At 45.0% G+C, this 12,937-nt stretch overlaps 1 protein-coding gene across 1 annotated transcript in view; it reads left to right on the top strand.

The window, feature by feature from the left end:
* The window catches only part of LOC140421748 (protein sel-1 homolog 1-like), a 126,090-nt gene extending 115,912 nt beyond the window's left edge, over positions 1-10,178 (top strand). Inside the window, exons 14-18 of the mRNA XM_072506603.1 lie at positions 147-312; positions 410-484; positions 7,469-7,641; positions 9,186-9,314; positions 9,879-10,178. Of these exons, the coding sequence (XP_072362704.1) occupies positions 147-312; positions 410-484; positions 7,469-7,641; positions 9,186-9,314; positions 9,879-9,998 (663 nt within the window). The 3' untranslated portion in view covers positions 9,999-10,178. The remainder of the gene's footprint in view (positions 1-146; positions 313-409; positions 485-7,468; positions 7,642-9,185; positions 9,315-9,878) is intronic.
* The last annotated feature ends 2,759 nt before the right edge of the window (positions 10,179-12,937 follow it).

The raw sequence follows: 12,937 nt of genomic DNA, 5'->3' as shown, positions 1-12,937 counted from the left end.
TGTCTCTTTTTACAACTTCCATATTGCCTAGCGACCATTAATAGTATTTTGAAATTAAATTTGGCACTGATCCCAATGTTGAACCCTTTCCTTTCATTTACCTATTTACTTTCAACCTATAATGTATCCAAGTCTTCCTTGTTTAGCTGTACAAGAATGTTTGTGAGCGAGGGCAATGGACTGAGAGATTCCTATCTGCATATTTTGCCTACAAGGAGAATTATATAGATTCTGCCTTTCTTCAGTATTTATTCCTTGCAGAACAAGGATATGAAATGGCTCAAAGCAACGCAGCCTACATTCTAGAATATGGTAGGTTCAGAAACTGCATACTTAAAAAAGCCCAAAGATTAGATTTTTGCATTGTTTTTTTCAGTAAAATTTGTGAAATGTACTGTTGTTTTAATAGAGCAGTCTGCACTCCTCTCACAGATTGATTGCTACCACATGGCTATGATATACTGGAACCGAGCTGCAGCTCAAGGTACAGGTGTATGTATAAGGTACATTATAGAAAACTACTAGTTTATAGGAAAATAAATCTTGAATGTTGGACATAATAATTCAAAAGAATCAAGGTACAAGTGAGTTATTGGTCCAATCCATAGGTGTTGGTATAAAAGGTACACATCAGGAACTGGTGATTTACAGAAAGCAAGTAATTGAATGCTTTATATTGACCTGGATTGAGGTGATTTATTTTCATAAACTACTTTTCCAAGACACATTTATTTTTGGAACATATAAGGCATTTGATTATTTGTTTAAGCAGTTTTAAAGTTGTTTGCAATGCCCTATTTTTGGAGTGGGACAAGCCCTATGTCATCTGGTATGGTCCAGTACATTATATCCGGTGTCAGTCCAAGGCTGCAGTTACAGAGGCAAACCTTGCAACACAGCAAAGCACGTGGATAAGTAAAAATTGATTAAATGGTTGCTTGCAGTAATAACATTGATAGCTATTCCACATCTATACTTGGCTTCATGTTTGCAATCTGATAATTATCGGTTTACTGTCATTAATTCTGAAGCTTTCAGCAGCTATTCGGCTGAGTGCATAATGCCATGCTAAAAATAATGGTGCCTGTTAAGACAAGATAGGCACCAGTTAATAGTCTTCCACTTCTACCAGATGAAGTTTCAGACAGTTATAGTGACCATTAACACTGATGCACATGCCAACTGTTCTAATTTTCACCTCTTTTCTCAACCCTTTCCTTCTTCCACAAACATTCATCTAATTTCCTCTTCCGTGTGAGTGGGTGAAGCAACAGTTGCAGCTTTCTGCAGCACAGTCCGCCAGGATCATGTATAAATCATTGTAAAGGCCACAGTGTATTTCCATACCTAAGCGCTGTATCAATGGGGTGCAGCTGGTAATAGGTTGTCCCTTTAGTTTTGGTCTCTAGTGTGATGGGTCCTTGTGCAAGTAAAGTCTTTTATTTACTCTGCTAACATTTCTTAAATTAAACATCTCAACCCAGGTGGGTGTAAGTACAAAACTGTTCATAAGTTAGAAATCACACTGAAAAAGTCCAAAAGTATACTTCATGGCTCTGAACAGAAAATCCACCCATTATAGGCCCTTTCGATTAATGGACTTTGCAAATAGCTTCTATTTTTGACAAACCTGTAAATTCTATTCTGAGCAATTAAATGGTTAAGGTATTCGGATTTTTTCATAATCACCTATGTGTGAAAAATAACTTTTTTTTTAGAAACTATTTTATTGAGGCATTCATAATTTTAACATTCTAAACAACAGAGCAGTCCAGCACACATACAAACCCCACAATAACATACCCAACTTCCCCCGCCCTACCTCCTAGCTACCCATATATTAGATTCCCTACCCTAATTCTTCACTTCCATGCCTCCTCTTCTCCCCCCCCCCCCCCCCCCCCCCCCGCCCCCCCCACTGCTGACGGTCAATTTTCCTTAAAGAAATCAATGAATGACTGCCAATTCCGAGCGAACTGCTGGAATGAACCCCTTAAGTCGAACTTAATCTCCTCTAGCCTAAGAAACCCTGCCATGTCACTGACCTACACCCCCTGCTTTGGAGGCTTCGGGTCCCTCCATCCTATTAAAATCCGGCTCCGGGTCCCAGGGAGGCAAAGGCAAAAACGTCGGCCTCTCTCCCCCCTGGGCTCCCGGATCTTCTGACACTCCAAATATTGCCACCTCTGGACTCGGAGTCACTCTCCCTTCCAGGACCTCTGACATGATATCTGAGAATCCCTGCCAAAACACCCTCAGCTTCGGACAAGCCAAAAACATATGTACATGATTCGCCGGACCTTCCCTGCACCGCCCACATCAGTCCTCCACCTCCTCAAAAAACCGACTCATCCGGGCCACAGTCATATGAGCCCTGTGGACCAACTTGAACTGGATCAGGCTGAGCCTGGCACACAATGAAGATGCATTGACTCTCCTCAGGCCCTTCTCCCATAGCCGGACTTCCAACTCCTCTCCGAACTCTTTCTCCCACTTCCTCTTCACTTCCCCTATTGGAACCCCTTCGCACTCCATCAGTTCCTTACATATTTCCGAGACACTCCCCTCCCCAACCCCTGGGTGGGATTCTCCCATCCCGCGGCAGAGTGTCCACGCCATCGTAAACGTCGTCCCGTTTTATGATAGCGCGAACGGACCGCTGCCAGGAGTAATTCTGGCCCCTACAGGGGGCCAACACAGCGCTGGAGCGGATCACACCGCTCCAGCTTACGATCCCGGCGTGAACTGGGCGCCGTTGGATCCGCGCATGCGCAGTGGCGCATGCGCAGTGGCGCCGGTGCCAACGCGCGCATGTGCGGTGGCCTCCTTCAACCCATCGGCCCCGACGCAACATGACGCATGAGTACAGGGGCCGGCATGTAGGAAAAGAGGCTGGGGAACAGAGAGGCCGGCCCTTCGATCGGTGGGCCCCGATCACGGGCCAGGCCGCATCGGAGCCCCCCCACCGGGGCCGGAGTCCCCCTCCTCCCCCACAGGTCGCCACCCGACCCTTGCACGCAGAGTTCCCGCCGGCTGCAAGCAGGTGCGGACGGCGCCGGCGGGTCTCAGCGCTTTAACTGCGGCCGCTTGGCCCATCCCGGGCCGAGAATCGGCAGACCGGCCGCGTAGAGCGGCCCGCGACCGGCGCCGCGCCAGGCGCCACGCCAAACACGCCGGTGCCAATGGCGGCGATTCTCGCGTGCCAGTGTCGGGGCGGCGAGGCCCGGTCGCGGGGATTCTCCGGCCCAGCCCTGGGCTGAAAGAATCCCGCCCCCTGTTCTAGTTATCACCTTATGCTGTAGTCTCCTTAGACGGAGGCGAGGGAAGCTTGGAACTTGCCTCCGGACAAAGTCCTGTACCTGCATGTACCGAAATCCATTCCCACACAGTCACTCAAACTCCTCCTCTAGCTCCTCCATGCTAGGGAAACCCTCCTCAATGAAGAGATCCCCAAATCTCTCAATCCCTGCCCGTTGTCACCTCCTGAAGCCCCCGTCCATCCTCCCTGGCCCTGGAGTAAACCTCCCAACGGGTCTGTTATATAAAGGAGTAAGTCATCCGCATAGAGCAAGACCCTATGTTCTACCCCCCCTCTCACTATCCCCGCCAAATGTTCAATGCCTTCAGCGCCACTGACAAAGGCTCTATGGCCACGGCAAACTAGTGGGGAAAGTGGACACCCCTGCCTTGTCTCCCTGCACAGACTAAAATACTCTGATCGAACCCAGTTGGTCCTTACATTCGCCACCGGTGCCTGATAAAGCAACCGGACCCAATCAATAAATCCCTGCCCAAACCCAAACCTTCCCAGGACATCCCACAGGTACTTCCACTCCGCCCGATCAAAGGCCTTTTCTGCGTCCATGACCATCACCACCTCGACCTCACGCCCTTCCGCAGTCATCATTATTACATTTAGGAGCCGCCTAATGTTGGACATCAGGTGTCGTCCCTTCACAAATACCGTCTGGTTCTCCCCTATTACCCCCGGAACACAATCTTCTATGCGCATGGTCAAGATCTTTGCCAGCAATTTTGCATCCACATTTAACAGGGAGATTGGCCTATACGACCCACTACTTACTGGATCCTTATCCCGCTTCAAAATAAGGAAATCGATGCCTGCGATAACGTTGGGGAAGAGCACTCCCAGCTCCTTGGACTCATTAAAAGTCTTTACCAGAAGCAGCCCCAACAGCCCAGAAAACTTTTTATAAAATTCAACCGGGTAGCCGTCAGGTCCTGGGGCCTTACCCGATTGCATCGCCCCCAATCCGTCTATAACCTCCCCCAGCCCAATTGGGGCTCCCAAACCCTCCACCAACACCTCATCTATCCTCGGAAACTCCAGCCCCCCCAGAAATCGCTTCATACCCTCTTCCCAAACTGGGGGTTCCGATTTATACAATCCACTATAAAATTCCCAAAACACATCATTCACCCCCGCCGGATCCAAAACCACCTTCCCCTCTGTATCTCTTACTTTCCCAATCTCTCTCGCCGCATCCTGTTTCCTCAGCTGGTCTGCCAGCATCCTGCTGGCTTTTTCCCCATACTCATAGAGCGCCCCCTTTGCCCTCCTAAGTTGTCCCTCCGCCTTACCTGTGGACAGGAGCCCAAATTCCAGTTGCAATCTCTGACGCTCCTTCAGAAGCCCATCATCCGGAGACTCCGCATACCTCCTGTCCACCTGTAAAATTTCACCTACAGCCTAACTCCACCCGCTCAGCCTTCTCCTTATGGGCCCGAATTGCGTTGAGTTCCCCCCTAATAACCGCCTTCAGTACCTCCCACACCACCCCAGCTGAAACCTCATCTGTGTCATTGATCTTTATATATCCCTGAATGGCCTCCCTCACCCACTCGCACACCTCCTCCTCTGCTAACAGCCCCACATCTAACCTCCACTGCAGGCGCTGGGCCTTTCCTTTGTTAATTTACAGGTCTGTCCAGTGTGGGGCATGGTCTGACACCACAATTGCTGAATATTCAGCATCTACCACAGCCAGCAGCGTTTTGTCCAGCACAAGAAGTCTATCTGGGAATACACCTTGTGCACATAGAAGTGGAATGAAAACGCCTTATTCCTTGGCCTCCCAAATCGCCACGGATCAACCCCCCACCACGTGCTCCATAAACCCCCGCAGCTCCTTCGCCATAGCTGAGACCTTCCCAGACCTGGCACTCGAGCGATCCAGCCTTAGATCCAGGACCATGTTGAAATCTCCCCCCATAATTAATCGATGTGAGTCCAGGTCCGCTTGTGAAAAATAACTTGATCGATTGTAGTATTTCAATATTGAAAATAATATTCGGTTGTAAATGAGTGTATTTGATATCCATGTACAGAATGGCACACAGCAAACTCAAAACCTATATCTTGCATTCGGTCCCACAGATTTCATCCATTTCAGTTCGATAATATTGCTGATGGGGAGGGGATTGGTGGCTTCCATGAGTTCTTGTTATACCCATTTCATTTAATTTTCTACTGTTATGGGCGAGGCATTTTCAGAACCCAAAATGTATCATGGAGTTCAACCAACCTCTCCCTTTAATGTATTTGTTGCTTTTCCTAGCACACGGCTTGTCCCTAAGATGGGATTACAATTATGGACACGTGGGTTTTTAAACACAAAATCAATGTTTATTCCATGAACTCAACTTAACATCTTAAATAAACATTGGATCTCTTAACACAGCTTACTTCAAAGATAACTCAGAAAATATTGCAACAGTAAATAATTCCTCAAAATGTTCCTTCAAACTTCCAAGAGACTTAACACCTTTAAACAGAATCACATCAGGTTAAAGGCTTTACTATTATGAGTTTAAATCACCCAAATGATTCAGAGATAGTCTTTCATGGCAGAGATCCAGCTCACTGCAAACACAGACACTCCCAAGCTCTTTTCAAACTGCAAAACGAAAAACTGCAAAATAGCTCTGACCTCAGCTCCACCCATTCTCTGACATCACTGTTTTCTTAAAGGTACATTGCTTAAACATCCATGTCTTAAAGGTACTCTCGCATGACACTACAACAGCTTACCTTGCACTCCGCAAAGACTTTGATCAGCCTCTTAGGTTCTCTGTCCTTCCCAAATTTCAAATGAAACTGTGTTTGCTTGACCTGCTGCTTGCAAAAGGAGCTTCATCCCACTCCAAGTACCACAGAAACTATTATTGGTAGCACATAAATCAAATCCTGCTGCTGTCCTACCTTCCTTGTCCCTTCCAAAAATATATAAATGTACTTGTGAGACATAAGGCGCGGGTTTACTAAATGGGAACAAAGTCCCATAGTGAACGCTTTTAGCTGCGTGTTTCCTGGCACTCGCAGTGCCAATAAACACCCCGCTAAGTACACAAATCTTTTTTTTCCAATTAAGGGGCAATTCAGCCTGGCCAACCCACCTGTTTTTGGGTTGTGGGAATGAGACCCATGCAGACACGGGGAGAATGTGCAAACTCCACACCGACAGTGGTCCCGGATCGAACCCGGGCCCTCAGCACCATGAGGCAGCAGAGCTAACCACTGCGCCACCGTGCCACCCGGGATGCTATTTAATGCACCTCCGGTTAGATAGGGGGCCTCATCAGGGAACGTGTGGCCGAGGCAGCACCTAGATCTGTTTTGTGTTGGCTTTAACTCCTTAGTGTAGCGAGAGATCGGGACACCATTTAAAAATGATGTCCCACTCTCTGGAGCCCCTAATTGGACCTCTGACCCCAAGCCCTCCCACCCGCACTTCCCCCAACACCCGTGCAGGGCATCCCCAGACCGATCGCTGTGTGAAAAATGTCAGCTTGGCACATTGGCAGTGCCAGCCTGCTGTCAGTGCCACTTGGCAGTGCCAGGGTATCACCCTGCCCAAAGGGCATGCACCTGGGAGCCTCCAATCCCCTGGGAGACCCCTCACGAGTGCCGTTCCATTTGGTTCCCGTTTGTGGAGACCAGTACTAAACGGCGCTCCACCGCAGTCTCCGAGGTGAAGGAGATAGATCCCTCGCCTCGGGAACCTGCATATTACAGTGAGACAAGTTGTCTCACTGGAATATGCTGATTTGCCACAATGGCTGGGATTCACTTCACAACATCTCGCAAAATTGTGTTAGATGTCGCAAGGCACTGCTGCGAACTGGGTAGATTCTGGGAACAGGGTCTCACGGCTTCTTTTGGCCATGCTGCGCAAGCTGCTTTTAGGGCGGTGTGGCTGTAAAATCGCATCCTTAAGGTGTCTGACTGTATCAAGCCAGGTGTAGATTTTTGCTGGCATTGTAAGGGAAAGGGGAAGGAGACCCACTATTGTTTTGTAACTATGCTACCCATAATGGTTTGTCACTAAATCTTAAACTTGTAACAGCCCTGATTGGTATGTGTGGCAAGCCAGTTGATAAATAATTTGTGATCTGTGCATAAATGTCATGCTTCAATTGCATTTTAAAATGTTATTTTGCTTGCTAGGCTATTCATATGCCAGAATTAAACTAGGCGATTATTATTACTATGGGTATGGAACGAACGTGGATTATGAAACCGCTGCAATTCACTATCGTTTAGCTGCGGAACAGCAACACAGTGCACAAGCTATGTTCAATTTAGCATACATGTATGAACATGGTCTTGGGGCAGAGCAGGTATGGAGTAGTCACTCATCTTACTAGAATGAAAATATACATTTTGCGGGATTTTCCAGTTGAAAATAAATAGGATCTTTGGCTGCTCGCCAAATTTTCCAGTTCCTGCTGTGGCCATTATTTTTAATAACTTGTGTAACAAAAATATTCTCAAAGTTACTATATTACAACATAATACATGATTCTTCAAAAAGCGCTTGAATAGAATAGTGAATGTGAGGGACAACATTTGAAGTCTATGTAACCTGATTGAGAGGTTTAGTCAGTCTTTAAAATGTTCAGCGCATGCGAAACTGGCAAAGATGGGTTGATTGCCCGTGCCTACTGCGATGAGAAGATGGTGATGGACCTTCTTGAACCACGGCAGTCCTCATGATGGCAATGTTCAGCTGGAAATGGAGGACCTTGACTCAGAAATGCAATAGCTGTTCTTTCATAGCTGTTAAGTCAGGATGGTGTGCAACTTGGAGGGAAAGCTGGAAGTGTTTGGAATTGACACGTTATGCTGAATGGCCGCCTTCTGTCCTGTAACCATTATATGCCCACAATTCCTGATCTCATACAGCAGGCACATGTTTAATCTATAGACCCAGCTGAGATTTGGTATTTTTTAATGCTCAACCAATATCTTGGGCCACAAGTTGGAATATTTCACATGGGGCAGAAAAAGTGGCCTTGACTTTCTTTCTCATTGATTGTGATGTTTGTATCCGACACGAAGCCTGGATTCGGAAACGGACATAAATTCTGTATAAATATTTCAGTTATTTGCAGTGTCATGATGGTAACTCCTTATAAGGCTGATAAAAGTACAGCTTACATGTAAAAATTTCAGTTCTTTGTGGCAGGGGCTAAGTACTATTAATCGGAATTAATATATACTCATTTTAAATGTCCATGCTGGCTATTTTTAAAATCACATATTTTGGAGAATGAAGCTATTTTCACATACAGCAGCCCTCACACAATTAAAAGATCCAAGTTTCTTCACTGCTTCTAAGGTTTTGATCTTCACTGTACCTAAAAGTATATTCTTTATCAAAGAGAAAATGCTGGAAAATCTCAGCAGGTCTGGCAGCATCTGTAGGGAGAGAAAAAAGCTAACGTTTCGAGTCCAGGTGACCCTTTGTCAAAGCTGTGTTGATCATTATATCTTAATAAAATTCTCCTGCTAATTGATTTAGCACAGTGGGCTAAATCGCTGGCTTATAATACAGATCAATGCGGGTTCAATTCCCGTACCAGCCTCCCCGAACAGGTGCCGGAATGTGGCGACTAGGGGCTTTTCACAGTAACTTTCACAGTGAAGCCTATTTGTTACAATAAGCTATTATTATATATTTAAAATTTGTTTTATTTTACGAGAATGATCCTTCTCCACTTTATCGGTGTGTTCTGGATCTAACTTTCAACTAGATCTCAGAAGCCAACTTCATGTTTTTTCCAGTTTTTCCTCATTAAGTATTCCAGTATACACCAAATATCATAACTCTTAACTGAACCTGAATGTTATTTCAATAAATAATATGCATATTCTTCCTTAGGATCTTCACTTGGCCAAAAGATTCTACGATTTGGCTGCAGAAACTAGCACAGATGCATATATACCAGTCTTTCTAGCACTTTGCAAACTTGGAGTCATAAATCTTATCCATTCGGTTCAGTATGCCAATGTAAGTATCAACGTACATTTGTTAATGCAAATAAAAGGGGGTTCCCTGTAAAGGAAACTGATTGGGAAATAGAGTGGGCCAATGGAGGAAGAGATTCACAGGGATGGTCATATGTTTGCTTTTCTACAAGGAAAGGTATTTAAAGATAAATGGAGATTGGTGGAGAAGTTTTAGGAAATAGGATTTCGGTAGCTCAAGAAAACCACCATTGACAATAAAATTATGTAAATGAAATAATTGCATTTATATAGCGCTTTTCATGATCATCCGATGTCTCAAAAATGCTTTACAGCTAATGGGGTACTTCTGAACTGTTGTCTGGTGTAATATAGAAAATACTCTTGGGAAGCAGTCTGTGTCCAGCATAAGGCATTGATTTTGATACTTATTGAAATTAAAAGGTAGATTGTTCATGAAAGAATTTAACACAACTATATTGTTGGCAACCCTTTTAACAACAGTACTGCTCTTATATAGGCAACAGTTAAATTGAGGGGGGAATTATTCAACAAGAATCATTGGATTACTGCTGATTTGCTGATAATATAATCTTTATCTTTGCAGCTCAGTGAAGTATGGAAACAAGCAAGTCCAGTTCGATTGCTGTGGCTGCATTGGGATCTTCTTCTAATAATGATTTTAACTTTGTTGCTGGCTGTACTGATGGCCTATAGACACGGTTAGAAAATATGCCATGGGAGTTGCACATCCATCTTTCTAAGTGCTGGAGTCACTGTTTCAAAGGACTGGAGTTGCTTTATGAATTTAATTTTTCTGTGGTAAACTTCCAAAAAAGATTGATGTAATGATTTAAGATACAAGTTTCAACATGCAGCAACATTAAAAACAATCAAATGTTGGTGATTACAGATTTTATCTTTATTCTCAGTTGCTTTTTCTAGAAGTGGTGACGGGCTAATTAGTGAATGTCAATTTCCTGGTTCGATAAGCAAAAAAATCTTAAACAATTTAATTATGTTCATACAGCAATTAAGCAAAATGTTTCAGAGTACAGATATCAAGATTAACATTCCCATAATTTCCCAGTTCTGGGAATCACATTTCAGGAAAGATGTGAAGGCATTAGAGAGTACAGAACAGACTCACAATAATGGCTCCAAGGTTGAAGAGCTTCAATTATGAAGATAGACTGGAGAAGTTAGGACTGATTTCCTTGGAGAAAAAAAGGCTGAGAGAGAGGTTCAGGATCAGGAATGAGAGGGCATAAATTATAAAATGATTAGCGAAAGAAACAAAGGCGTTATGAGGAAAATGTTTTTCACGTTGCAAGTGGTTAAGGTGTGAAATGCACTGCCCGAGTATGTGGTGGAGGCAGGTTCAATCGAGACATGGTCTCCTAAACTGTAACAATTCTATAATTAACCTCCAAAAAAGTATGAGATTAACATCCAGGAGAGGAATTTTTTAATACTAATGTGCAGATCTCTCTCCTTGGATTGGGGTAGTACAGATACGTACACTTGGCCACAACCAGTACCACAGGTAACTCCACTGGGGGCGATTTTGAATCAGCGAGAACGTGACACAGACGCAAAATCTCACGAGAATCAGGAAACAAGATTCCCACCAGTGAGAATCAAGTTTCCTGATTTTCCCCGTCCCTTGCCGGTGATGTAATGGGGTTCACGTCCACAAAGGACAAGAACCTCATTTTAATGCTTTTAAATACCGTTTAATATAATTAGTGAGTCCTCCGCCACATCATCCCACCTCACTGACTGTTAAGACCTCGCTGATATAACATCACCAAGGTTTACAACAGCTATTTAAAAATATGAATCAGTTGAGGGGGCCCCCAAGGACGCAAGCGCAAATATAGCCACTGGGGGGGGGGGGGAAAGAGTGATATGCCTGGGCAGTGCCAGGAAGCAGTTGTCCCTTTGGGGAGCCCCACGTGTAATTTTTCCTTTGGTGGGGGGGGGGGGGGGGGGGGGGGGGCGGCGGCGAAGAGAGAGAGAGCCCTGATGCTGTGTGGTGGGAGGTTTGGGTGGGACGAATCTACAAACTCATTGAGCATGTTGTTGGAGGTGAGGGTATAAGGGATGGGGAGAGAAGTTCAAGACTGATGGTAGTGGAAGAAAGAAGCTGAGGCTTCTCTTTCTCTCTTCAGAAGATCCTGAAGCATCGACTGGTCTCAAGGGAGGAGAGCAAGACTGAAAAAGCTCCATGTAGTCCAGCCTAATATACTGATGGACGGCACTGTTTAAAAAAGGAGGTAGGCAGAAAGTGGGTAATTATAGGCCAGTGAGCTTAACTTCGGTAGTAGGGAAGATGCTGGAATCTATCATCAAGGAAGAAATAGCGAGGCATCTGGATGGAAATTGTCCCATTGGACAGGCGCAGCATGGGTTCATAAAGGGCAGGTCGTGCCTAACTAATTTAGTGGAATTTTTTGAGGACATTAACAGTGCAGTAGATAACGGGGAGCCAATGGATGTGGTATATCTGGATTTCCAGAAAGCCTTTGACAAGGTGCCACACAAAAGGTTGTTGCATAAGATAAAGATGCATGGCATTAAGGGGAAAGTAGTAGCATGGATAGAGGATTGGTTAATTAATAGAAAGCAAAGAGTGGGGATTAATGGGTGTTTCTCTGGTTGGCAATCAGTAGCTAGTGGTGTCCCTCAGGGATCAGTGTTGGGCCCACAACTGTTCACAATTTACATAGATGATTTGGAGTTGGGGACCAAGGGCAATGTGTCCAAGTTTGCAGACGACACTAAGATAAGTGGTAAAGCAAAAAGTGCAGAGGATACTGGAAGTCTGCAGAGGGATTTGGATAGGCTAAGTGAATGGGCTAGGGTCTGGCAGATGGAATACAATGTTGACAAATGTGAGGTTATCCATTTTGGTAGGAATAACAGCAGAAGGGATTATTATTTAATGATAAAATATTAAAACATGCTGCTGTGCAGAGAGACCTGGGTGTGCTAGTGCATGAGTCGCAGAAAGTTGGTTTTCAGGTGCAACAGGTGATTAAGAAGGCAAATGGAATTTTGTCCTTCATTGCTAGAGGGATGGAGTTTAAGACTAGGGAGGTTATGCTGCAATTGTATAAGGTGTTAGTGAGGCCACACCTGGAGTATTGTGTTCAGTTTTGGTCTCCTTACTTGAGAAAGGACGTACTGGCACTAGAGGGTGTGCAGAGGAGATTCACTAGGTTAATCCCAGAGCTGAAGGGGTTGGATTACGAGGAGAGGTTGAGTAGACTGGGACTGTACTCGTTGGAATTTAGAAGGATGAGGGGGGGATCTTATAGAAACATATAAGATTATGAAGGGAATAGATAGGATAGATGTGGGCAGGTTGTTTCCACTGGCGGGTGAAAGCAGAACTAGGGGGCATAGCCTCAAAATAAGGGGAAGTAGATTTAGGACTGAGTTTAGGAGGAACTTCTTCACCCAAAGGGTTGTGAATCTATGGAATTCCTTGCCCAGTGAAGCAGTAGAGGCTCCTTCATTAAATGTTTTTAAGATAAAGATAGATAGTTTTTTGAAGAATAAAGGGATTAAGGGTTATGGTGTTCGGGCCGGAAAGTGGAGCTGAGTCCACAAAAGATCAGCCATGATCTCACTGAATGGTGGAGCAGGCTCGAGGGGCCA

Source organism: Scyliorhinus torazame, chromosome 1 (genome assembly GCF_047496885.1).
Source record: "Scyliorhinus torazame isolate Kashiwa2021f chromosome 1, sScyTor2.1, whole genome shotgun sequence".
In the NCBI taxonomy this organism is placed as follows: Eukaryota; Metazoa; Chordata; class Chondrichthyes; order Carcharhiniformes; family Scyliorhinidae; genus Scyliorhinus; species Scyliorhinus torazame.
Note: the sequence above shows the minus strand (reverse complement) of the source record. Positions and strands in the feature narration are given on the sequence as shown.